Below are 26402 nucleotides of genomic sequence, written 5' to 3' on the forward strand. Positions count from 1 at the left end.
TATTGGGCTTACTGCAGATAACTTATCTGCAGTAACTGCAGAAAAAGCGAACCTTTAAAATTAAGTATAAAGTGAAATTTTAACTATGCTGTCGACATAAAATTCAGCACAAAACTCAAATAGGAAAAAACAAAGAATGGGAGAGAGCAAATTAACTGCAAGTCAAAGGCTTACTCTAGATATCATAAATTAAAGAAGACCAAAGTGGATTTGAAGAATAAATCAACAAAAAAATAATATTTAAAGATACGAGATGGAATAGAAGCAATTCAGATTCAAGAATCATAACAATGATAACATAATGAGATGGAAGAGAGAATACTAACCCGTCATAACATAATCAACGGTTGCATAGCCATCTGTTCCCATCATTTGAGTTGTAACTTGAGTTAAGTCTCTCTCTTGAGCATCTTTAGCAAGCCCAAAATAGGAAAATTTTGAATTGTATTCCTAAAACAGAAAATTGTTAAGATGGAAGGAAAGTTGTGTTGAAAATTAAACTAGTATATAATATTCAACATTCCACTTACCAAATCCAATAGAATATTAAATGTTTGGCAGTCTCGAAATATCATTGGTCTTTCAGCTTTCTCGTGTAGAAATGCAAGGTCCTTTGTAGCAGCAAGCACAATTCTCATTTTGATTGACCATTGAAGGGACACATATCCTGATATTATATCACAACATTATAAATGAGGATATAAATGGAATAAAAAAAGTATCATTTCGATAAAGTTGATTTTTTATTAAAAATAAAGAGAATCTAGAATATGCTTCTCATAAGAAGCTATTATTATTTTATGAGGAAAAAAAATATTTGATGAAAACCAAAGCAATAAAGAGATGAGAATAAAAATAAACATAGTTGAGTTTTCAAGCTAGGCTTAATACCTTTGTTATCAACTGAGACTTGAACAAATTCAAATTCACTTTATGTTATTTGAAACTCAACTATTTCTTTGGATAGTATTATTTGAGTCTTGGGGAAAAAAGAATAATATGATAAAAGTGTCAGGAAAAGGGTATAAGGTTAAGAATTAAAATAGAAATTAAAAATTTACAACGGGGATAATAATGAAATAAAAAAAAGTTAATTTTTTGATAAAATTAGACATTTTTTAAGAGAGAGAAGCTAGAATATGTTTTTGGAAGATTTGAGAACAAGTTATTCTTCTTCTTTTTTAGGAAAACAAAAAAAATATTTGCGAAAAATAAAAGTAAATGAGAGATGGGAATAAAAGGCATTACATTCGGGTTTGGGTCTAAGCTTCCTTTCTTAGTTATCAAATAAGATTTGAGTAGATCCAAATTTTTCCAATGCTAGATGAAAGTAGATCTTATTTATGTGGATAATATTTTGCATTACGTTGAGGAAATGGGAGATAATGTGAGAGAAATTTTGGGAGAAGAGTATTTGATTAACAGTTAAAATTTGAATTAAAATTTTTAAATGAGGATATAAATGAAATTGAAAAATTATATTTTCAATAAAGTTGAATGTTTAAAAAAAAAGCTAGAGTATGCTTTGATAAGAAAAAGCATTTGAAGGAAACAAAAGTAAGAGGGAAGTGGAAACTAAAAGAAACATAGTTGGTTTTGGGGTCAAGATTCATACCTTAATTACTAAATGAGATTTGAGTAGATCCGAACTATTTTTATGTTTGATGAAACTCGATCTCTATTCTTTAGATGATATTCTATGCACTGCTAGAAAAGGGGGAATTGTGTGAGAAAAATGTCAGTAGAAGAGTACTAGGATGGGAGTTCAAATTAGAATTAAAAAATTTAAATGAGGATATAAATGGAACAAAAAACTATGTTTTTTATAAAGTTAATTTTTTTTTAGAGAGAGAGAAACTAGAAGATGCATCTCCAAGCTTTGATAAAAAAACAAACTTTACTTGAGGAAAATAAAAAAAAATATTTGAGGAAAACAAAAGTAACAAAAAGGAGCCCACAAAAAGGAATACAGTCACGATCTGGGGCTTAAGCTTCCTACCTTGGTTTTGGGGCTAAGATTCATACCTTAATTGTCAAATGAGATTTGAGCAGAATTGAACAATTCTTATGTTGGATGCTACTCGATCTTTATTCTTTAGATGGTATTCTGTGCGCTGCTAGGAAAGGGAGAATAATGTTAGAGAAATGTCGGGAGAAGAGTATTAGGTTAGGAGTTCAAATTGGAATTAAAAAATTTAAATGAGGGTATAAATGGAACAAAAAATTACATTTTATGTGTTTTTTAAGAGAGAGAGAAGGAGCTAAACTAGAAGATGCATCTCGAAGCTTTGATAAAAAGATTTTTTATTTGAGGAAAATAAAAAAATATTTAAGCAAAGCAAAAGTAACAACGAGGAGCCCACAAAAGGGAATATAGTCACGATTTGGGGCTACGCTTCCTACCTTAGTTATCAAATGAGACTTGAGTAGATCAAAATTCTTCCTGTGATGGATGAAACTTATCCCCGATCTCGAGAAGGTATTCTGGATGCCGCCAGGAAAAGAAGGAAACAATGTTAGAGAAGGGTCGGGAGAAGGGTATATATTAGGTTAAGATTTAAAATTTAATGAAAATTTTTAAATGTGGATATAAATAGAACAAAAATTTAGGTTTTTAATAAAGTGAAGGTTTTTTTTTTTTTTAAGGGAATCTAGAATATGCTTCTAATAAGATGCTATTGTTAATTTTTGAGAAAAACAAAATATCTAAGACTTGAACAAAACGGAATAGTCGGGTTTTCGGGCTAAGTTTCATACCTTAGTTATAAAATGAGATTTGAACAGATCCAAATTTTCCTTATGGTCGATTTTTTATAACACTTATTCCTTTCTCTGAATGGTGTTCTCTGCACCGCTGGAAAAAAGGTAAATAGTGTAAGAGAAGAGTATTTAGGTTAATAATTAAAAATTTTGAATTAAAAATTTAAAATGAGATATAAATGGAATAAAAATATTACCTTTTTGATAAAGTTGAATTATTTTTAAAAAGCGAGAGAGAAAAGCTAGAATATGTTTTTTGTAACACTCCGTGTATACCCGGTTTGTTATCATATCATCGTATTAAGCAGCGCTTGATTAAAATGCGGAACTAACTTTTTCTTTTCAATTATAACATCATTATTATTAACCAAGTTGATTAATTACTCCTTTTTCAAAACAATGCTTGTATGTAAATTGCAAATAAACAACTACTGAAATACCTCATATATAAATGGGTTTCTAGTCACGGAACTACAACACGTAGACCGGACAATATCCTGATAGATTATACAACGCAAGTCTAACTAAACCAAAACACAATCAATGTGGCATGGACAATCCTCATGCACACCAAATAAGGCACAAGCCCAACAGAGTCTCAACAAAGATAACAATGTAATGAAGATAAAGCATAGTCAGCAACCAGACAATCAGTAATAACAGCATGCATCTATCAACTAAGCTCCGGCCTCCTGCCGCCCGAGGTATTAGTCCCTGAGGTACCTGAACCTGAAAATGTGCCCCAAACGTGGGGTGAGATCTTTAAAAAGAAATCTCAGTAAGACAAGGGGTCCTCAAGGACTCTTCCGCCCCAAGCTCACTTACAAGTATAATATAAGTTCAAAAACAGTAATTTCAATGCATGTTCATATTAAGGCATTTAAATCATGATAGTATAATCTCTTGCTCAACAAGCCAAATACTACAACTCATTAATCATGTGATGTATGCAAATGTGGTTCGACTGCCAGGGAACAGGATAGGGTTTATGCTCGTCTGCGACCTATCTAAACATAAGAGTCGCAGTCCTATGCCTTACACACCAGAGTCGCAGTCTGATCGTGTAAGTAGTCAACATCACTTTCATACATTACATCAACAGTTAAATTAACATATCTCAGGCATATATCAATGCATATTTCATCTTTCATAAACATACATGCATATAAACCACCCTCCCATGGAGGTCGGTGGAACAAGCAATAGATCAATCTGAGGACCATAAGCTTACCTCTCAAGCTGTCACTCCAAAACTGAGTCCACACTAGCTCAAGGTCCACAAGCAGTACAATCACAATCTATTTAGACCAAAAATCATGTCAATATTTATAATCTAAGAGTCATGACATAACGATAACGTTGTCCTTTTAAGTTTCATGCCATTAGGCTCCTCACAAAGCTGCAAGTCCTTAATCAAATTGATTCTGACTTAGTTAATTATTACAGAGGTCCAACTTAACCAATCATGGGTCCACAAACCCATAATACAGTTTTGTATGAACAGAACAGTCACTGTCTCAAAATTCCCAAAATATCTGGATATGTGTCGGGGCCATATCCGGATATCTCCAACCCCATATCTAGATATCAATATCTGGATATCATATATCCGGATATTTCGCGACAGAATGCAGTTCTGCATTTTCGCGAAGATATCCAACCAAGACTCAATTTTTAACACTTAATCACGTTAAAGCATGTATGTTAAGACCCATTTAGACCAATGGTGGTGTTGGTTGCTTAATCACCTCATTAAACATGTCAAAACTCCACTTTTAACAACTAAAACTCATGAGCAAGGTGATGGTACTTACCACCAAAGCTTGGAACATAAACAATGGTGCTCTTGGAGCTTACCACTCAGCCTCAAAGTTCAGACTACAAAGGTCCACGAAAATAGCAACAAGGTTGGCCCTTTCTTCACCAAGCTCACCACTTGGAGCTCCCACAAACAAGGAAATGGTGACCTCTTCACTAACCAAGAAGTCAGCCCCTTGAATGCACAAAAAACAGCGCAAAGGCTCTCAAGAAGGCACTCACCACTCACCCTATGTGTGCAACAAGTCTACACCATGATAGAGGAAGGTTTTCATGAACAAAATGTGGAGTCTTTAGTGGAGAATGGAGGAAGAAAAGGGTGGCTGCTCCAAAACTTCAGAAATTCTCACGTAGAGATGCTAAGTTTCTGACCTAGAAACTTGTGCCACGTCCTTATATAGTCCACTTAAGTTTTAATTGCACTGTATTAGCACTAATAGTTACGCTTAGCATTTTATTCCCAAACTTTGAATTCTGAACCTAGCCATTTTTCTAGAATTTGACATATTTTTATTTTATTTTTCGCAGCACTTTGCCGGCACGCGCTTTTACGTAGCCGGTATCAGTTCTGACGCCAGTTCTCATTATTTTGACATGAAACTTGAAATACTAGTCCTATATATTATTCTAGGAATATTCATGCACTTATTATAATTTTTCGGGATACTTCATCGGTACGTACTTATACCATGGAGCAGAACTGGTATCTGCACTTTTCGTCAAAAAAGCGACTTTCAGTGTTATTAAACTTTTATATTAATTATTCTTACCTTACCATAATTATTTAAGGTCACTTATGAAATTATTCCTTTAAGCTCATAATTAATTAATTAACTTCCTAATTTAACTGTGCAGGTTCTTACACTTTTGGAAGCATTGAGAACAAGTTTTATTTAGGAAATAAAAAAAAATCGAGTAAAATAAAAGTCATAGAAAGGCTGGAGCAAAAAAGAATTTAGTAAGGTTTTAGGCGTAAGCTTCCTACCTTAGTTATCAAATAAGACTTAAGTATATCCGAATTCTCCCTATGTTGGATGGAACTAAATCTATATTATGCGGATGGTATTATATGTGCTGCTGAGAAAAGAGGAGAATTATATGAGAGAATTGTTGGAAAAGAGATATTAGGTTAGGAGTTAAGATTTAAATTTAAAATTTAAAATGGGGATATAAATAGAACAAAAAAAATATGTTTTCAATAAAACTATTGTGTTTAAACAAAATCTAGAATATGCTTTAGAAGCTTTAAATAGAAGATTATTTTCCTTTTTCTTTTAGGAAAACAAAAGTAATAGAGAGATGGGAATTTAAAGGAAATACAGTCGGATTTTTGGGCTAAGTTTCCTACCTTAGATATCAAATGAGACTTTAGTAGATCGAAATTCATCCTATGTTGGTTGAAACTCGACCACTAATCTGTGGATTGTATTTTTTGTGTCACTGGTAAAAGAGGGAAATAATAAGAGGAGTATCCAGAGATGAGTATTATGTTAAGAGTTAAAATTGAAATTAAAAATTTAAAACAAGGATATAAAAGAATAAAAAAATTATGTTTTCGATAAGGATGCTATTTTTTTATACAAGAATAGAATCTAGAATATGCTTGTGAAAAGCTACTATACTATACTATTATTATTATTATTATTATTATTACTATTAGCAAAATATAAAAAATGTTTGAGGAAAACCAAAACAATAAAGAGGTGGGAACAAAACCAAACATTTTGTTTTGTGCGTCGCTAGGGAAAGGGGGAGTAATATAATGTGAGAGAAGTGTTGGAGAAAAAATTTATATTAAGAGTTACTGTGTTTGATCTTCCCCAATATTATTTTTGGAAAATGGTTTAAAGTTTTAATTTCGAAACCCTCTCCGATTGAACTAGTCACAAAAAATGATGAATCGATTGGAATATCTTAAAAAAAAGAGTTAAAATGGAAATGAAAAAGTAAAATCAAAATATAAATAAAAGAAGTAATAGATAAACTAACGAGTTTTTTTTAAAAAAAAAAAGTTTTAATAAGAAGCTTTTTTTTTTTTTTTTGAGAAAAACAAAAAATTATTTGAAGTAAATGAAAGAAAGAGAGAGGTGCAAAAAAAGAGGAATATAATCAAGTTTGGGGGCTCAGCTTGGCATTTTAACCATTATGTTCCTTAATTAATAAAAATTATGATCTTGTCCCCTACAAAACATAATACTCATTTTTCCTTGTTTGATCGTTGATCGCATGAAATACTCGAATATAGGACTTGATACCTGAGTATATTTTAGAAAAAAGGTCAACTCGAGCACAACTCAATGGTACATCAACACAACAAAAATAAATAGCTACTTCAAATTAATGGGACATTAAGTTCAAGCTTATTTCTCATATAAAGGAGGGTTTTTTACGGATATCACCACTGTGTTTGCTCGGGAGCCTCCAAGGGATATTTTATTTCTGTATTTAGCGGATATCTCCTCTGTTGGGAGAGACCGTGTTATGTTGATTTCCTAGTTTTCTTTTGTTTCTGGGCTCTGGCCCTTTTATTTACCAAAAAAAAAAATTAATTAATTATCAAATTGACCTTGATTATGAATTATTTCAAAAATTTAACCTCTCTAGAAAATATAATACTAATCTGCCTATGCTTGATCGTTGATCATGTAGCCTACTCGGGTATCCCCTTCCCTACTCGGGTATTTTTTTAAAAATTTACCCTATCCAAATAGTCAAGGGAATATCCTGGTATATTTCAACAACTGAGAAAATGTTTGAATTATTTATTTGTGGGGAGGCGGCTACCGGGGTAAATGGTCAAACAGTTGGCACTGCTATTTGGCTGTTTTGCAACTTATGTTTTCAGCGAAAATTTTGTTTCATCAATGATCAAACGAGAAGATGAACCGAAGAACCAAAAAACAATAAAAGAAATATTATTCTTAAAAAAATCGTCCTTTAGCAATTAATTCGCATAAAGATTAATACGGTAATACTTAGTCTTTGAGCTACTAATTTCCTTTAAACAACTGATATGGTAATACTAAAAAAAATTAAGGAAAGGATTTAATATAAAAATCATTATTTATAATTCCAACAACCACCCATTGACTTAAAACAAATCATGAAGTTTACTTCATTTTTCATCCTCCCTTACACTGAAAACAAGTTCTTAGCTTCTCCCTCAACAAGCCACTCATGCCAAACAGCCACAGCAGCAGTGATCAAGACCATGATGATCGGAAAAAGCAGACAAAAAAACACACGAAAAGGCTAGACAGAGAAATTAAAGCACTAGAGAGTGCTATGGAGAAGCAGGAATAAGGACGTCTAAGTCATCTTCAATCCAGCGCATTCCAACTGGCTAACTATTACTTTGTTTTCCAAAGGTGTTATCCTCAATATTCTATGCAATGGCAGCACTAAGTATTACGCGAAATTTACCCGGGTAGCTGCCTGCGTATTCAGGTAAATAATTCAAGCATTTTCTCATTTGTTGAAATATATTAGGGAATCCCTTGACTATTCGAGTAGGGTAAAATTTTCAAAAAAATACCCGGGCAAGTAAGGGATACTCGGATAGACTTCATGGTCAACGGTAAAACAGTAGTAAATTGATGTTATATTTTCTAGAGAGGTTAAATTTTTGAAATAATTTATAATCAAGGTCAATTTGATAATTAATTATTAAATAAAGACTGCAATAGTCAAAAAGCATATAAAGGAGCTTATAAGTCAATGGAGTTCACTACTCAAATGTCTATGTTGTGACCCAAAAGCAAGACTTCGGATGAGTGAAGTGGTTGAAGTATTGAACTGTTTGCCTGATTGCAAAGTCTTAACTTGTTCTTCACTTGAAAAAGGGTATTCTAATATATTATAGAATTGTAAATAATCTGTACAAAGGGTTCTCTATTTATAGAGAATATTTGACCTACTTTTAACCTAATGGGCTTGGCCCAATACAACAATAAATGACTAAATAAAAACTAAATAATAACTAAATCAATATTATTTACAACACTCCCCCTCAAGCTGAGGAATAAATATTTATCATTCCCAGCTTGCTAGTAAGTTCTTGAAATCTGTCTGAAGGAAGCCCCTTTGTTAATAGATCAGCCAATTGACGCCCAGTGGGAATGTATGGAGTGGTAATCAACCCGCTATCAAGTTTCTCTTTGATGAAATGGCGGTCAACCTCAATATGTTTAGTCCGATCATGTTGAACTGGATTATGAGCTATACAAATAGCGGACTTATTATCACATAGCAGCTTCATAGGTCCCTCACATTTTATTTTGAGATCATCAAGAACAATTTTCAGCCACAGTAACTCACAAATGCCTTGAGCCATAGCTCGAAATTCAGCTTCTGCACTTGATCTGGCAACCACATCTTGTTTCTTACTTCTCCATGTCACCAAGTTACCGCAAAGAAACATGCAATAACCAGTGGTAGAACGACGGTCAGTCACGGATCCAGCATAATCAGCATCTGTGTAGACTTCTAAAGATAGATTGCCATCACGTCGGAATAACAATCCTTTACCAGGAGTACCTTTAAGATACTGAAGAATTCTCTCTACTGCCTGCATGTGTTTTTCTTTTGGATCGTGCATAAACTGACTGACAACACTAACAGCATAAGCTTGGTCTGGTCTAGTATGGGCCAGATATATCAATTTCCCAACTAGCCGTTGATATTGTCCTTTATCAACTGGAGGACTCTCTTCTTCATAGCCCATCTTGTGATTCTGCTCAATAGGAGTATTAGAGGGTTTACACCCGAGCTTTCCTGCTTCTTTGAGAAGATCAAGAACATATTTCCTCTGGCTGATAAAAATTCCTTTGCTTGAATGAGCTACTTCTATCCCTAGGAAATATCTCAGTTTCCCAAGGTCTTTGATTTCAAACTCAGAGGCAAGCCGTGTTTGCAGAATCTGTCTCTCCACAAAATCATCACCTGTGATAATAATATCATCAACATATACAAGGAGCACAGTAAGCTTCCCATTTTAGGAGTGCTTGAAGAAAAGAGTGTGATCTCCTTGGCTTTGTCTGTATCCTAAGGTCATCATAACCTTAGTAAATCTTCCAAACCAAGCACGAGGTGACTGCTTCAATCCATACAAGGCCTTTTTTAATCTACAAACTTTATTTTCCCCCTTCACAGAATCAAAACCAGGCGGGATTTCCATGTAGACTTCTTCTTCTAACTCACCATTGAGGAAAGCATTTTTCACATCAAATTGATTTATATCCCAATTGTAATGGGCAGCAAGGGATAACAAGATTCTCACTGTATTCATCTTTGCAACTGGAGCAAAGGTTTCTTCATAATCAATGCCATAGGTTTGAGTGTAACCTTTGGCCACTAATCGAGCCTTATATCTCTCAAGAGTGCCATCAGAATTATATTTCAGGGTATAAACCCATCTGCACCCTACTGCTTTCTTTCCGTTGGGTCTATCAATAACCTCCCATGTTTTATTTTTCTCCAAAGCATTCATCTCCTCTTGCATGGCTTGAGCCCAATTCCTATCTTTCAAGGCTTCATGTACTGATTTCGGGATTGCAATAGAATCTAGTGCTGAAACAAAGCTTTTGTGCTGCACAGAAAGATTAGCAGAGGAAACAAAGTGGGAGATAGGGTATTGAGTACAAGAGGGACAGGAGGAACAAGTTTTCTTGTGACAAGATCTTTTTCCTTTTCTAAGAGCAATAGGTAAGTCATCAGAAGTAGAAGCAATGGGTAAGTCATTAGAGATATCAGAAGAAATAGACAAATCATGAGAGGAAATAATATTAGAATCAGAAACAGGAGATTCAGAAGAAATAGGAGATTCAGGACTTACCAGTGGTTCAGACTATTGAGGTTGCTGGTGAGACAGTATGGGTTGTATCTCATGTGTATTTGAAGGTTCTGACACACCAGGAGCAGACACACTAGGAAGAGAGAAGATTGATCCAGACTCAAAGAAGGAAGGGGACGAGTCTTCTGAAGAACTATTCTCCCCCTGACGATGAGGACCCAGGAAATAAGATTCAGATTCTTGAAAGGTGACATCCATAGAAACAAAAAATTTCCGACTTGGTGGATGATAACACTTGTACCCTTTTTTATAAGGGTTATAACCAAGGAAGACACACTTAAGAGCCCTAGGATCCAACTTACTCTGATGTTGTTTATGAACATGGACAAAGGCAACACATCCAAACACTCTTGGTGGAAGGCTCTGCAATATGGGAACAGAAGGAAAGAAGGAAGTCATGGAATGAATAGGACTGATATTGTTAAGGACCCGTGAAGGTAAACGGTTGATCAAAAAAGTTGCAGCTAATACTGCTTCTCCCCAATAAGAACTAGGAACAGATGTCTGAAAAAGTAGTGCTCTAGCAACTTCAAGAAGGTGACGATTTTTCCTTTCAGCAACCCCGTTTTGTTGAGGGGTATCAACACATGTGAGCTCATGAATTATACCTCTGTCTGAAATGAATTGTGACAGGCGTTGATTGACGTACTTAGTACCATTATCAGATCTGAGTCTTTTAATACCCTTACCAAACTGAGTCTCAACCATGTGATGAAACCGAATAAATATCTCTGTTACTTCAGACTTGTCTTTCATCAAGTATATCCATGTTATCCGAGTACAATCGTCAATAAAAGAAACAAACCACCTAGCACCTGAAACACTGTGCACTTTAGAAGGACCCAAACATCAGAATGGATAAGAGAAAAAGGTTCTCTGCTTTTAATAGTGCTAGAAGGAAATGACACTCGATGGTGTTTTGCAAATTCACAAACATCACAATGAAAGGTCTCAACCGACTTATTGAGAAACAGAGAGGGGAACATAGACTTCAAAAGACTAAATGGTGGATGCCCGAGACACTTGTGATGGAGCCAAATCATAGACTCTGCAGTAGAAGGATAACGTGTCATTAATAACTGATTTTTGCTAGCATGGTCTGGAAGGAGATGATACAACCCATCCTGTTCATTAGCAACTCCAATTGTCTTCTTCGTGGTAAGATCCTGAATAAGACAATGAGAAGGAAAAAATGTGATAGAACAATTCAAATCAGTTGTAAGTTTTTGAGTGGAGATAAGATTAGTAGAAAGCTGAGGAACATAAAGAACATTTTTAAGAAACAAGGAAGGTTGAATTTGAATGTTACCAGAACCAATAACTGATTTATGGGATCCATCAGCTACGGATATAGTATGACTACCAACAGTAGGATGATAAGAACAAAATAACTCAGTACGACAAGCCATATGATCAGTTGCACCAGAATCCAAAATCTATGAGGTTTTAAAATCAGTGCAAGAAGCAAGAAGAGATATAGAACGTGTGCTCTTACCAGATAAGATCGAAGAACTATCATGCTCAGCCATTCTTTAACAAAAAAAGTTAACAACCAGCGATAAAATCAACCAAACAGAATATCAAATGACCTCTGATCAGAAAAATAATTACAGATCCAGACAGAAGACAAGAAGACGAGAAGAATGGTGGTGGTCCGGTCCAAAAACTCGGCCGCACGCGCCTCCACGCGCCGGAGAAAGGAGCTGCGCGTGGGATTCACTCGCCGGGAAAGGGGCGGCGCGTGAGAGCGCGTGGATGGGCTTCGCCGGCTGAGATTTTTCTGGTGTGGTCGTCCGGTGAGCGCACACCTGTCTGTGGGTGGTCGCGGTTGAAAAGTCGCCGGAAAGTGGTCCAAACGGTGAAGACAGATCTGATTGGAGGCGATCGGAGGTGTTTCGGTCGTTTGTGGCGGAGGAACACTGCGTAGAATGATAGATCGGAGGAAAAATAAGGTCAACAATGGTCCCCTTGGTCCAAAAGGTCCCCGGAAAAATTTTCCGGTGGCGGCTAATGGCGGCAAGAGGCAAAGAAATTAGGGTTTTGTTAAAAAAGAAGATAATATGTGCGGAAGCAAAGCCCTCAGATCGAGAGCTCTGATACCAACTTGAAAAAGGGTATTCTAATATATTATAGAATTGTAAATAATCTTTACAAAGGGTTCTCTATTTATAGAGAATATTTGACCTACTTTTAACCTAATGGGCTTGGCCCAATACAACAAAGGGCTTGGCCCAATACAACAATAAATGACTAAATAAAAACTAAATAATAACTAAATCAATATTATTTACAACATTTTCCCTCTCATTTCAGGGTTTACAAGTAAGTTCCTCCAACCATGGAGCTAACAAGTATCGCCTCAGAATGAGTTCATCATCAAAAAAAATTCCCTAGTCTCGAAATATCACTGGCCTCTGAGCTTCCTCATGCAGAAATGCAAGGCGCTTTGCAGCACCAAGCATAACTTTCATTATGTGATTCCAAGGAAGAGGCACAAATCCTACAAATAAGTGACATTATATTATTATTACTTATTCTCTGGTATTCTATAGTATACAGTCATTAACAGAGTCCCTTTTCTTTCTCCTTTCTTTAATAAATTCTAAAAAAATGCTATAATAAAAATTTGAATGTTACATAAATTAAAAGACATACTCTTAAACTGATGATTCTCCAAGCTTCCTCGAAGCATGAACTCGTATACTAGTAGCCTTTTATCATCTTCAATGCAAAAACCAATCAATTTAACTAGATTTGGATGACGGAGTTGCCTAAGAAAGTTAACTTCAGCCGGCAATTATACATAAAACAGTGAACATATATTAAGTGATGTAAATCATAGAAATTTGCCAAAATAAAATAGTTTATATTTAGGGTTAATTATTTAGCATAGTAAGTTACAAGCCATTCCCTATGACCCTGAAGTCCATTCTGGTTATGAGTCTTCACCAAGCAAATTTTGAGGTTTGAAATTGCTTGTTGCCACCTTGAGCTCATTGAAGGAGAACTTCTGAAGATTGGAATAAGCACTTAGCTCCTCGCTTAAGCTTGAAGAAGATGTAGCAATTCTTTTTAACTTGGGAGATGATCTTGCTCTTCTTGGGTTACTGCTTCTTGAGGATACAGGATACCTGAGCAGCAACTGGTTTCTCTCTAGCATTGTGATTGGTTATTGTTGATCTACTTCCTTCTGATTTACAAGGATTAAAAGAAGATATCAGTTCATAACATAATTGTGACACTTGAGAATGAGATTAAGTATAAAGATTCATGCCATCACAAAAAGTAATGGCTAAACAATTCCATTAAAATCAAAAAATAATAAACAAACACTGCACCTATTATAAGTATATATTAAAAGTGAATTATTAAGTAAAATTAAAAAATGATACAAACTCTAACAATAATAGTTAAACAAGGTATATGTAGAATACCATCTTTTTTGTCCATAGAGGAGCCTCCTTCAGCTTTAAACCGCAAAGCCACGCAACTTGACAAAAACCTTAGTTTCCACCAAAACCGTGAACTTTGTCTTCAATAGCTCTATTGGTGTTGTTGTTAGTTTTTGTTGTTTTTGTTTTTTCTTTCCTCATACTTTTCCACATTTGAAGCTCCAAACGTTCATTCCACGAGGACTTGCCATATCTTCAACTCGGAAGCCTAAACTGTAGACATATAAACTTCAACACAAAAACTCAAATAGAAAAAAAAATTGAAAAGAAAAAAGAAATAATAGGAGAGTGCACCGAGTAGCAGAAACAATGACAGATATAGATATGAAAACTCCAAATGCAAAAACCAAAAGCAAAAAATTAACAAATGTAGAACCATTCCAGAACAGAGAGAAGTTTGTCATGAGAACAAAAAATGAACAAACCCCACATGGGAAAATTGGATTTGGAACATTTTGATACATTAAAAAAAGGACATGAAAATGAAGGCAAGAAAAGCATCACCTGAGAGAGAGAGAGGGGGGGTGTTTGGGACTAGAACAGAGAGAGAACTTGGGAATTTGAAAGTTATGGAAAGTAGTAAGAGATTGAATATGATAAAAGGGGTGAGTCCAATGAAGGCTAGAAGTGTAGTTTATATTGAGCATTGTCACTGTCACACTACAACACGTGACACTTACACCCATAAGCAAGAGAAGATGTTGCATAGGCCAATGCACCAGAAGCAAACAAAACAAGATCCTGGCTTTGGTGAAGAGAGAGAGAGAATCAAGGGCCAAGATGAGAAAGAAAGAAGGGATCCCCTCATGTAAAAAATTTATATGGTTGTGTCTATATATTAGGGTTAGCATGGTAAATCATAGCACTTTGCATGGTAAAAAATAGCAGTTAATTATAGTTAGGGTTAGCATGGTAACTTACAAGCCATTCCCTATGGCCCTGAAGTCCATTCTGGTTATGAGTCTTCAAAGCAACTGAAAGCCCCATTCCAGGTCTTGCTGAAGAGTTCTCATTCTCACTGATCCAACCTTTGTAAACCCATCCAAATCCACACTCACCAAGTAAATTCTGAGATTTAAAATAGCTTTTTCCCAAAATGAGCTCATTGAAGAACTTCCGAATATGGGAATAAGCTTTTAGCTCCTCGCTTAAGCTCGGAGAAGATCTACCAATTTCTTTTAACTTGGGAAAAGATCTTGTTGTTTCTGAATTATTTTTTCTTGGGGAATTGCTAACATTGCAATTGGTTGATTTATTTCCTGCGGATTTACAAGGGGAAAAATGAATATTGATTCAGAATCGAATTGTGACACTTAGAATAAGAGATTAATGTTAAACTCATAATTTATCATGTTCTAATGGGCTAAAATCAGAGTTATTAACTTTCAAATCTAGCCTAAAGCATGAAAACTTAGAGTTATTTTATTAGAAAGATTTATTCTTTTTTTCCTCTGACATCTGAGTAATCTTTGCTATTTTTGTAGGAAAATCGAGCTAATTGGAGAAGAAATGTGTGGGAGAGTGTTGAACAAAGCAAGCATTTTCATGGAAGTCTTATTTTTGAAAAGAATATCCCTATCTTTTGGCCAATTTTACATATCCAATATGACATATTTGGATCTTCTGGTCTTCTTTGAAGTTGTAGATCTCTCTTATTTGTCCAACAAGACCAAGATCGTGTCAATCGGATAAGTACAGCTCAAGTTATGGCCGAAATACAAAAGTCAGTTGCTGTTGAAGATGAAGAAACTCATCATCTTGAAGTTTCAATGGAGGGATTGAAGGCACACTCATGGGTTTTCACCATTAACCACTAGAGATGGAGCTTTGAGGAATCTTTATTTTCTGTTTTTTTTTTAATTTGAACATGTCTGGCTAATTCTTCTTGTAATCTAGGGTTAGATGGATCTTGATGTTAACCTATTACTTGAGTGCTAATTTCTTAATGCATTATTCCTTCTCTTTTGTTTGAATGAATTTTTTGTTCTTAATGCTTTTACGGGTTTGCTCTCCATAGATTAATTTAGGAATTATCTATGGAAATAGACATGTTAGTAGATGAAACTGGAAAGGTTAATTCATTATAACGTTGTTTGACTTAGACATAGGCTAATAACTTATGCGATCATTAGGTTCTAATTATTAATGCGTATTTCAATTATAGTTTCACTGAGAAATCAAGAATCTTAAAGGGAATACAGGGCTAGGATATGTCTAGACATTATGCCCTAGTCAAACTTAGAGAACCGATCGCCATCATTAGAAGGAATGATAATTAAGAATTAACAACGAGTGATAGGTGAGCATTTAGAGAAGTCGAACCCTAGCTACGCTTCTCCTATTATTTACAAAAATCTAGTTACAATCTTGTTTTCTTTTTTAAATTATTTCTTAAATTGCTACCTATAATCGATTTTTTAATCAGTGATTGATTGTCTGTCGAAACCACTTTTGAATTTAGATAAACATAGTGAATTATTGCTTGAAATTAGTCCTCGTTAGAAAGATACTCACTCATCACTTTACTATTTGGAAATGACGGGTATATTTGTCGTATTCACAACAATTAACTATAAAAGATTCAGCCCTCACAAAATATAATTACTAAACAACTTGTACCTCTCTTTGACTTATATATATATGATACTAGTTGAATGTATAAAACAATTTCATCTAAGTGTATATTAAAAATGAATTTTTAATTAAAATTAAGTTTAAAATGAAATTTTAACTATGTTGTCGACATAAACTTCAACAGAAAACTAAAATAGAAAAAAACAAAGAATGGGAGAGAGAAATTAAATTAAAATAAGAGCAATTTAACTTCAAGTCAAAGGCGTACTCTGGATATCATAAATTAAAGAAAATCAAAGTGGATTTCAAGAATAAATCAACAAAAAAGTAATATTTAAATATATTAGATGGAATATAAGCAATTCAAATTCAAGGATCATAACTTTCTGATAACATAATGAGATGGAAGATAGAATACTAACCCGTCATAACATAATCAAGGGTTGCATAGCCATATGTTCCCATCACTTGAGTTGAAACATGAGTTAAGTCTCCCTCTTGAGCATCTTTAGCAAGCCCAAAATAGCAAATTTTTGCATTATATTCCTAAAACCGAAAATTGTTAAGATGGAAGGAAAGTTGTGTTGAAAATTAGAATAATATACAACATTCCACTTACCAAATCTATTATCAGCGGAAAAACTTGAGAATTTCATTAGGAGAAAAAGTGTATTCAAAGTACAATGAGATAATGATATATATCAGATAAAGAGAGAAGAATAAAAAGCAACGTACAAGAAGAAAAAATCTTATTAGTGACGAAATTTTGTGAAATTTCGTCACAAATTCCTACGTCGCAAGTAAATTTCGTCACAAATTCCTGAGTCGCAAATTTATTTGTGACAAAATTTGATTATTTGTGTCAAAAATTGTTATTTGTGACAAACTTTATGATGAAATTTTTCGTCACAAATAAACTTTTTTCTTGTAGTAACTAACTTATCACCAAGCTAACTTACAATGGTTACTATAGTGATAAACACAAAGACTGACATGACTTAGTTACTATAGTGATATCCCCCCTCAAGTTGGGAGGAGAATGTCCATATGAGCCCCAACTTGGAAACAATTGATTGAAAAGGAGCTGGTTGTAAAGGCTTGGTTATAACATCAGCTAATTGTGCCAATGAGAGTGGAACAAGGTTTGCAACCTAGAAAACCACTATCAGAAAGAAACTCCAAAGCATATTTGCATTGGTTCATGATTATCCCAATGGAGGAACGAGAGACCTCAATTCCAAGGAAAAATCGAAGAGGGCCCAAGTTCATGAATTAGTGTTTGAATGGAGTTGTTTTGGTCAATAGCATCAAGTGGTGGCATGACATTGGGATTAGCATCATCCGTAGAAATGATGAAGGGATCAATGACATTATAATGAAGAGGAAAAACACAAGAACTATTGGAACGATCCTTTTGTGTTATAAATATAAATGTTAGCTCATGAAAAATGACATTCGAGATACAAAGATTTATGAGAGGAAAGATCAAGTAAAACATACCCTTTTATCCTTTCTTTAAAACCTAAAAACACACACTTATGAGCACGAGGTGAGAACTTGGTTCTGTGGCTTAACAAGGAGCTAGCACAACACAAACAACTGAAGATTTTAAGGTGAATAAGGATAAGGGGAAAGCCATACAGAATTTTGTATGGTGTTTTATGATTCAGAAGGGGAGTGGTGGTGCGGTTTATTAGATGAACCATATGGGAAACACAATACTACCATAGTTGGATAAGTAAGTTCACTTGAAAGAGAAGCGCTCTTGCAACGTTAAGCACATGCTAGTGCTTACATTCAACTACTCTGTTTTGCTTAGGAGTTTCGATACATGCATAACGTTTGGTGTATAATACCCTTATGTTGGTAGTGTTTGGGCATATCTTAATTATCAAATAATAATCAAATAAGACTTAAGAAAAACCAAATTATCCTTATGTTGAATGAAAATCGATCTTTATTCTTTAGATGGTATTATGTGTGCCCATAAGAAAAGGGGCGAAATGAAAGAGAAGTGTAGGGTGCTAGCTTAAGAGTTAAAATTGGAACTTAAAATATTAAATGAAGATATAAATGGAACAAAAACATTATCTTTTTTATAAAGTTCATGTGTTTTGCTTATACAAAATAGAGAAAGAAAGAAAGAAGCTAGAAAATGGAAGGTTTGATCCCTAACAAAAAGGAATACAGTCACATTTTTGGGGCTAAACTCCCAATCATAGTTATCAAATGTGACTAGTACATAGAAATTCTTCCTATGTTGGATGAAAATTTATCTCTAATTTCTAGATGGTATTTTTATGAGCCGCTGGGAAAAGAGGGGAACAATGTGATAGAAATGTCGTGATAAATATATTAGGTAGAGAGTTAAAAAAAATTAAATGAGGATATAAATGAAAAAAAAATATTACATTTTAGTTAAAGTTGATGTGCTTTTTTTTCAAAAAAGAGAGAGAGAAAAAAAGATATAAGGTGTTCAATAGACTTACATGAGAAGATTTTTTTAGGAAAAAAAACATTTTGGGAAAACAAAAGTAACGCAAAGGTGCAAACAGAAAGGTATACAGGTTTTGAGTCTAATCTTCCTATCTTAGTTATCAAATGAGACTTGAGTAGATCAAAATTATTCCTATATTAGACGAAACTCAATCTCTAATCTCTGAATGGTAGTATATGTGCCTCCAGAGAAAGAGAAAAATAATGTGAGAGAAATATTGGGAGAAGGGTATTAAATTAAGAGTTTAAATTGTAAATGAAGACCAAAATGGTGGTAGCTCAGTTGGCGCATGGGAGCTAAGCAGGTGGGGTGAGAGTGTGTTCGAATCTCCCCAGTACCACCTTTGGGAAGGGTTTAAAGCGTTAATCATGGACCCGCCTCAAATCGGATTAGTTGAAGCAATGAACCGATTGGAATGTTATCAAAAAAAATTGTAAATGAAGATATAAATGAAATAAAAAAAGTTATGTTTTTGATAAAGTTTATTTTTTATTAAAAATAAAGGGAATCTAGGCTTTTCATAAGAAGCTATTATTATTTTTTATGAGAAATTTTTTTTTTTGATAAAAACCAAAGCGATTGAGAGGTAGGAATAAAAATAAAAATAGTTGAGTTTCCGGGCTAAGCTTAATACCTTTGTTATCAACTGAGACTTGAACAAATCCAAATTCACTTTATGTTGTTTGAAATTCAACTATATTCTTTGGATAGTATTATTTGAGCCCTGAGAAAAAAGATATTAATATGACAAAAGAGTCTGGGAAAGGGTATTAGGTTAAGAATTGAAATTAAAAATTTACAACGGGGATATTAATGCAACAAAAAAGTTAATTTTTTGATAAAGTTGGTCTTTTTTTGAGGAAAAAAAGAAGAGAAAAGCTAGAATATGTTTTTGAGGATTTAAGAACAAGTTATTTTTTTTTTTAGGAAAACAAAGAAAATTGCGAAAAATAAAAGTAACGGAGAGATGGGAACAAAAGCATTACATTTGGGTTTGGGTCCAAGCTTCCTTACTTATATCAACTACGATTTGAGTAGATCCAAATTTTCCCAATGCTGGATGAAAGTGTATCTCATTTATGTGGATAATATTTTGCATGCCACTGAGAAAATGGGGGATAATGTGAGATAAATTTTGGTAGAAGAGTATTTGGTTAAGAGTTAAAATTAAAAATTTTAATTGAGCGTAAAAATGAAATGGAAAAATTATATTTTCAATAAAGTTGGATGTTTAAAAAAAAAACTAGAGTATGCTTTGATAAGAAATGGAATTTGAAGGAAACAGAAGTAAGAAAGAGGTGGAAACTAAAAGAAACATAGCTGGTTTTGAGACTAAGATTTACACCTTAATTATTAAATTAGATTTGAGTAGATCCGAGTTATTCTTATGTTGGATGAAACTTGACCTCTATACTTTAGACAATATTCTGTGCACTGCTAGAAAAGGGGAACAATGTGCGAAAATGTCGGTATAAGAGTACTAGGTTAAGAGTTCAAACTGGAATTAAAAAATTTAAATGAGGTTATAAATGAATAAAAAACTACATTTTCGATAAAGTCAATGTGTGTTTTTGGAGAGAGAGAAACTAGAAGATGCATCTCCAAGCTTTGATAAAAAGATTTTTTACTTGAGGAAAATAAAAAAACATTTGAGGGAAACAAAACTAACAAAGAGGAGCCCACCAAAAGGAATACAATCAAGATTTGGGGCTAAGCTTCCTACCTTAGTTGTAGGGCTAAGATTCATACCTTAATTATCAAATGAGATTTGAGCAGAACTGAATTATCCTTATGTTGAATGATACTCGATCTTAGATGGTATTCTGTGCGCCGCTAGGAAATGGGAAATAATGTGAGAGAGATATCGAGAGAAGAGTATTAGGTTAGGAGTTTAAATCTGAATTAAAAATTTTAAATAAGGATATAAGTGGACAAAAAATTACATTTTCATAAAGTTAGTAACTTTTTTAGAGAGAAAAAGAAAAAAAAAACTAGAAGATGCATCTCGAAGCTTTGATAAAATGATTTTTTTATTTGAGGAAAAACAAAAGAAAATTGAGGAAAACAAAAGTAACAACAAGGATCCCACAAAATTGAATATAATCATGATTTGGGGCTACGCTTCCTACCTTAGTTATCAAAATGAGACTTGAGTAGATCAAGGTTCTTCTATGATGGATGAAACTTATCCCTGATCTCGAGAAGGTATTCTATACGCCGCTGGGGAAAAGGGGAAACAATGTCAGAGATGGTATTCTGTGCGCCGCTAGGAGAGGGGAAATAATGTGAGAGAGATATCGAGAGAAGAGTATTAAGTTAGGAGTTTAAATCTGAATTAAAAATTTTAAATAAGGATATAAGTGGACAAAAAATTACATTTTCGATAAAGTTAGTATTTTTTTTGGGGGGAAGGATATTGTGACAACCAAGTTGTGTTACTACCAAGTAACTACCAATCAATCTCACCGTAGATCGATTATGTTGATCCAACGGTTATATTTATTTCCATGTTTGTATGGTCATGATTCCCCATATTTAAAGTGAAAGCATTAAATATGGGAAATCATAACCATACAAAGGTGAAAATAAATATAAAGTATTAAATTTGGGAAATCATGACCATACAGAGATGGAAATAAATATAACCGTTGGATCAATATAATCGATCTAACGGTAAGATTGATTGGTAGTCACTTGGTAGTAACACAACTTGGTTGTCACAATATCCTTCCCCTTTTTTTAGAGAGAAAAAGAAAAAGAAAACAAGAAGATGCATCTCGAAGCTTTGATAAAATAATTTTTTTATTTGAGGAAAATAAAAGAAAATTGACGAAAACAAAAGTAACAACAAGGATCCCACAAAATTGAATATAATCACGATTTGGGGCTACGCTTCCTACCTTAGTTATCAAAATGAGACTTGAGTAGATCAAGGTTCTTCTATGATGGATGAAACTTATCCCTGATCTCGAGAAGGTATTCTATACGCTGCTGGGGAAAAGGGGAAACAATGTCAAAGAAGGGTCAGGAGAAGAGTATTGGGTTAAGATTTAAAATTTGAATGAAAAATTTTAAATGTGGATATAAATAGAACAAAAAAATTAGGTTTTTAATAAAGTTGAAGTGTCTTTTTTATATATAAAAAAAAAAGGAATCTAGAATATGCTTCTAATAAGATGCTATTGTTAATTTTTCGAGAAAAATAAAAAAAAAATATCTAAGACTTGAACAAAAAGGAATCGTTAGGTTTTCGGGCTAAGTTTCATACCTTAGTTATAAAATGAGTCCAAATTTTCCTTATGGATGATATTTGAAAAAACTTATTCCTTTCTTTGGATGGTATTCTCTGCACTGCTAGGAAAAAGGTAAATAGTGTAAGAGAAGTGAGGAGAGAAGAGTGTTAGGTTAATAATTAAAATTTGAATTTAAAATTTAAAATGAGGTATAATGGAATAAAAAGATTACTTTTTCGATTGAATTATTTCAAAAAGAGAGAGAGAAAAACTAGAAGATGCTTTTGGAAGTATTGAGAACAAGTTTTATTTAGGAAAAAAAAATTGAGTAAAATAAAAGTCATAGAAAGGTAGGAGCAAAAAAGAATTTAGTAAGGTTTTAACCCTAAGCTTCCTACCCTAGTTATCAAATGAGACTTAAGTATATCCAAATTTCCTACCTTAGTTATTATGTGGATGGTATTATGTGTGCTGCTGAGAAAAGATGAGAATTATGTGAAAGAATTGTTGGAAAAAGGTATTAGGTTACAAGTTAAGATTTAAATTAAAAATTTAAAATGGGGATATAAATAGAACAAAAAAAATTATGTTTTCAATAAAACGAGTATGTTTAAACAAAATCTAGAAAATGCGTTAGGAGCTCTGATTAGAAGATTATTTTCCTTTTTTCTTATAGGAAAACAACAGTAACAAAGAGGTGGGAAGAAAAGGGAATATAGTCGGATATTTGGGCTAAGTTTCTTACCTTAGTTATCAAATGAGACTTTAGTATATCGAAATTCTTCTTATGTTGATTGAAACTCGAACACTAATCTATGGATTGTATTTTTTGTCTCATTGGGGAAAAAGGGAAATAATGAGATATATGTCAAGAGGTGAGTATTATGTTAACAGTTAAAATTGGAATTAAAAATTTAAAACAAGGATATATACAGAATAAAAAAGTTATGTTTTACTTACCACAAAAAAAAGTTATGTTTTTGATAAGGCTGCTATTTTTTTTATACAAGCATAGAATCTACAATATGCTTGGGGAAAACTACTACTACTATTATTATTATTATTACTATTATTATTATTAGGAAAATATAAAAAAATGTTTGACGAAAACCAAAGCAATAAAGAGGTAGGAAAAAAACGGAACATAGTCGGGTTTTCAGACTAAGCTTAATAACTTTGTTATCAAATTAGACTCTAACAAATTCAAATTCACTCTATATTGTTTGAAACTCAATTCTATTCTCTAGATGGTATTCTTGCCAGTGAATAATGTGAAAGAAGTGTTGGGAGAAGGGTATTAGGACGAGGGATTAAATCGAAATTAAAAATTTGAAATGAGGATATTAATGAAATAAAAAATTACTTTGTCGACAAAGTTTATATGTTTTTAGAGAAAGAGATAAGCTAGAAGATGCTTTTCAAAGCTTTCCGAAGAAGTGATTTTTATTTTTTTAAGGAAAACAAAAATAAATTGTGGAAAATAAAAGAAATAGAGAGATGAGAACAAAAGGGAATTCAATCAAGTTTTGGGCCTAAGCTTTCTACCTTAGTTGTCAAATGAGACTTAAGTAGATCTAAATTCTCTCTATATTAGTTGAAACCGGATCTGTATCATGTGGATGGTATTATGTATGCCATTCTGCGAATCGGGGAATAATGTGAGATAAATATTGGGAGAAGAATATTAGGTTAAGACTTAAATTTTAAATTAAAACATTTAAATGAGGATAAAAATGGAATAAAAAATTTTGTTTTTGATAATGTTGATGCATTTTTTAATAAAAAAAGGATAAAGAAGATAGAATATTCTTATGATAAGATGTTATCATATTTATTTTTGGGGGAAAATAAGTAAGTTGATCCGATTTTTAGGCTAAGCTTCATGTGTTAGTTATTAAATGGGACTTGAGCAAATTCAAAATGGATGGAACTTGAATCTATTTTTTGGGTGGTATTGTGTGCATTGCTAGGGAAAGAAGAAAAAATGTGAGAGAAGTGATATTTAAAACGAGGATATAAATTAAATAAAAAACGTAATTTTTTTGATAAAAGTGAAGAAAGAAGCTAGAAGATGTTTTTTGAAGCTTTGATGAAAAGCTAGTTTTCTTTTCCTGATAAAACAAAAAAAAAATATTTGAGGAAAATAAAACTAAAAGAGAGGTGGAAACAAAAATGAATGCAATCAAGTTTTAGGGCTAAACTCTTTGTTGGGATGGGGTCCCTCAAATTTAGCACAGAAGCGAATCTTAAGTCTGCATGTCGAGCTCGACACTCAAAGGTTGGCCTGAAGTCACCAGGTCAGCTAACATGTAGAAAAATGAAAAATTGTAGAAAGAGAGAGAAAAAGTGACATAATCAATTTTTAACATGGAAAACCTTCTCTAATGCGGAGAAGAAATAACTACGGGTCGTTAGTCCAGAAAATCTTTCACTATGAAAAAGAAAGATTACAAAGATTCAAGCCTCCCTAGTTACACACTAGAGGTACATTCCAATTTCATCAAGTATGGTGGTATTCTCAAACTTCTCTAAAGAGATCACTCTTCAAAATGCTCTTGAGCTAACATGAAAAATCAACCTCAAATTACAAATAGTTTCATGTATATATAGAGAGGTGAGAGGAACCCTTCACCTTCTTCCAGAATTTTCTTCAATGATTAGTGGGCAGCATTTATTGGAGGTGGTTATGCAGACATTGAGTCATGTACCCACTAATGAGGTGCATGTCAGCATTAAAGAAAGGAACCACCCCAACAAATCTCCACATTCCTACTTTAATGTGTCGGGTTCAACAGCAGCCTGGCACCCTCGCAGTAGTCTTCAAATTTTCTTGTTTGCGCTGTCTTGGTCATCGTGTCAAACCAATTGAGGTCGGTGTGCACTCTGACGACTTCGAGTTGTTCATCCTCCACCACATCCTGAATCTAGTGATACCTTGGGAGTGATAGGTTAAGTTATTTTCTAGATGAATAGTGCTATGATTATCACACTTCATCTCGTGCTAGTCCTAATCATGGTCGAGTTCATAAAGAAACTTCTTCATCCACAATATTTCTTTCTAAGCCTCAGTAGCGACTATGTACTTGGCCTCGGTCGTCGAAAGTGCCACACATTTTTGTAGTTTAGATCTCAAGGAGACAACTCTTCCTACCAAAGTCATCAAGTATCATGTGGTTGACTTCCTTGAGTCGGCATATCCCCCTAAATCGACGTCCATATAGCCTTACAGCACGGCATTTCCTTCTTCAAAGCGGAGGCATAAACTTGTCATTCATATGAGATACTTGAAGATCCACTTCACGGCTTCCAAATATTCTTTGCCAGGGTTTGATAGATACTGGCTTACCATTCCAATAGCATATGCCTAGTCGGGGTTCGTACATACCTTCTTCAAGGTTGTCGTGAAGAAATATGGTCTTCACATCCATTTGTTTAACTTCAAGGTCCATTGATGCCGCCATGGCTAATACAGTTAGGACCGAAGTCATTTTCACAACAGGAGAGAAAAAATTTTCAAAATCAACTCCTTTCTTTTGATTGCAACCTTTAACCACAATTCTGGCCTTGTATCTTGAATTTTAGCCGTTCTCTTCATGCTTAATTTTATAAACTCATTTATTCTTTAGAGCTCATCTTCCTTAAGGCAGCTCGGTCAACTCATACATCTGATTTTCGTGCAAGGACTTCGTCTTGTCTTGCATTGCTTTTTCTCATTCTTTATTTATTGAGCTTGTCATGGCATCATCATAGCTTTTAGGTTCTTCATCTTCAGTAACAATAGTGTACTCGTCAGGTAGGTACCTTGTAGAAGGTCATATCACTCGTGCAGAATGTCTGACTTGTACTTCGAGTTGTGAGTACAGCTCATCATTCTCATCTCAGACCTCAAGATGACTTGTATCAACTTGTCTTTCTTCATCACCTTCAGCATGTGGTTCTTGTTGTTGCTGGTCATTTACTTTAATTTCTTGATTATTTTCTCCCTCTGCTTCAGCTCAGACATGAAGGACGGGTTCTTCATTTTAGACTGCGACCTTGACTTTGGGATTCGAAATGTCTTTGATTCTCTCATCTTCATGGAAGAATTCATCTCAGTTTCTCACTATTTTCTTGTTTACAGGATCCCAATGTCAAAATTCAAACTCACATTCGGCGAACCGAGGTAGATACATTCTTTAGTCTTCATGTCATTTTTTGTCCTCTCATCTTTGGGGATA

The 26402-nt window shown here is 33.8% G+C and overlaps 1 protein-coding gene across 1 annotated transcript; it reads right to left on the reverse strand.

Moving 5' to 3' along the window:
- Window positions 1-321: 321 nt before the first annotated feature.
- On the reverse strand, window positions 322-25646 carry LOC133299658 (serine/threonine-protein kinase PBL34-like). Its single transcript, XM_061499138.1, has 5 exons — window positions 25571-25646; window positions 14804-15140; window positions 13085-13221; window positions 531-667; window positions 322-450 (listed from the first exon to the last, which is right to left on the reverse strand). The coding sequence occupies exons 1-5, from the start codon at window positions 25644-25646 to the stop codon at window positions 322-324; spliced, it is 816 nt and encodes a 271-aa protein (XP_061355122.1).
- Window positions 25647-26402: the final 756 nt, after the last annotated feature.

The sequence above is a fragment of the Gastrolobium bilobum genome, unplaced genomic scaffold (assembly GCF_033153095.1).
Source record: "Gastrolobium bilobum isolate Gb01-03AN ecotype WA unplaced genomic scaffold, APGP_CSIRO_Gbil_v1 utg16926, whole genome shotgun sequence".
Taxonomy (NCBI): domain Eukaryota; kingdom Viridiplantae; phylum Streptophyta; class Magnoliopsida; order Fabales; family Fabaceae; genus Gastrolobium; species Gastrolobium bilobum.

What these genes read in the sequence shown, in the direction of transcription:
- LOC133299658 (XM_061499138.1), bottom strand. Translation starts at nt 25,646, where the DNA reads ATGGCGGCATCAATGGACCTTGAAGTTAAACAAATGGATGTGAAGACC. An exon ending in GGAGAATCATCAGTTTAAGA is followed by an intron (nt 668 to 13,084) that starts GTATGTCTTTTA and finishes ATATAATATCAG; the next exon opens with GATATGTGTCCCTTCAATGG. An exon ending in TTAATATTCTATTGGATTTG is followed by an intron (nt 451 to 530) that starts GTAAGTGGAATG and finishes TTTCTGTTTTAG; the next exon opens with GAATACAATTCAAAATTTTC.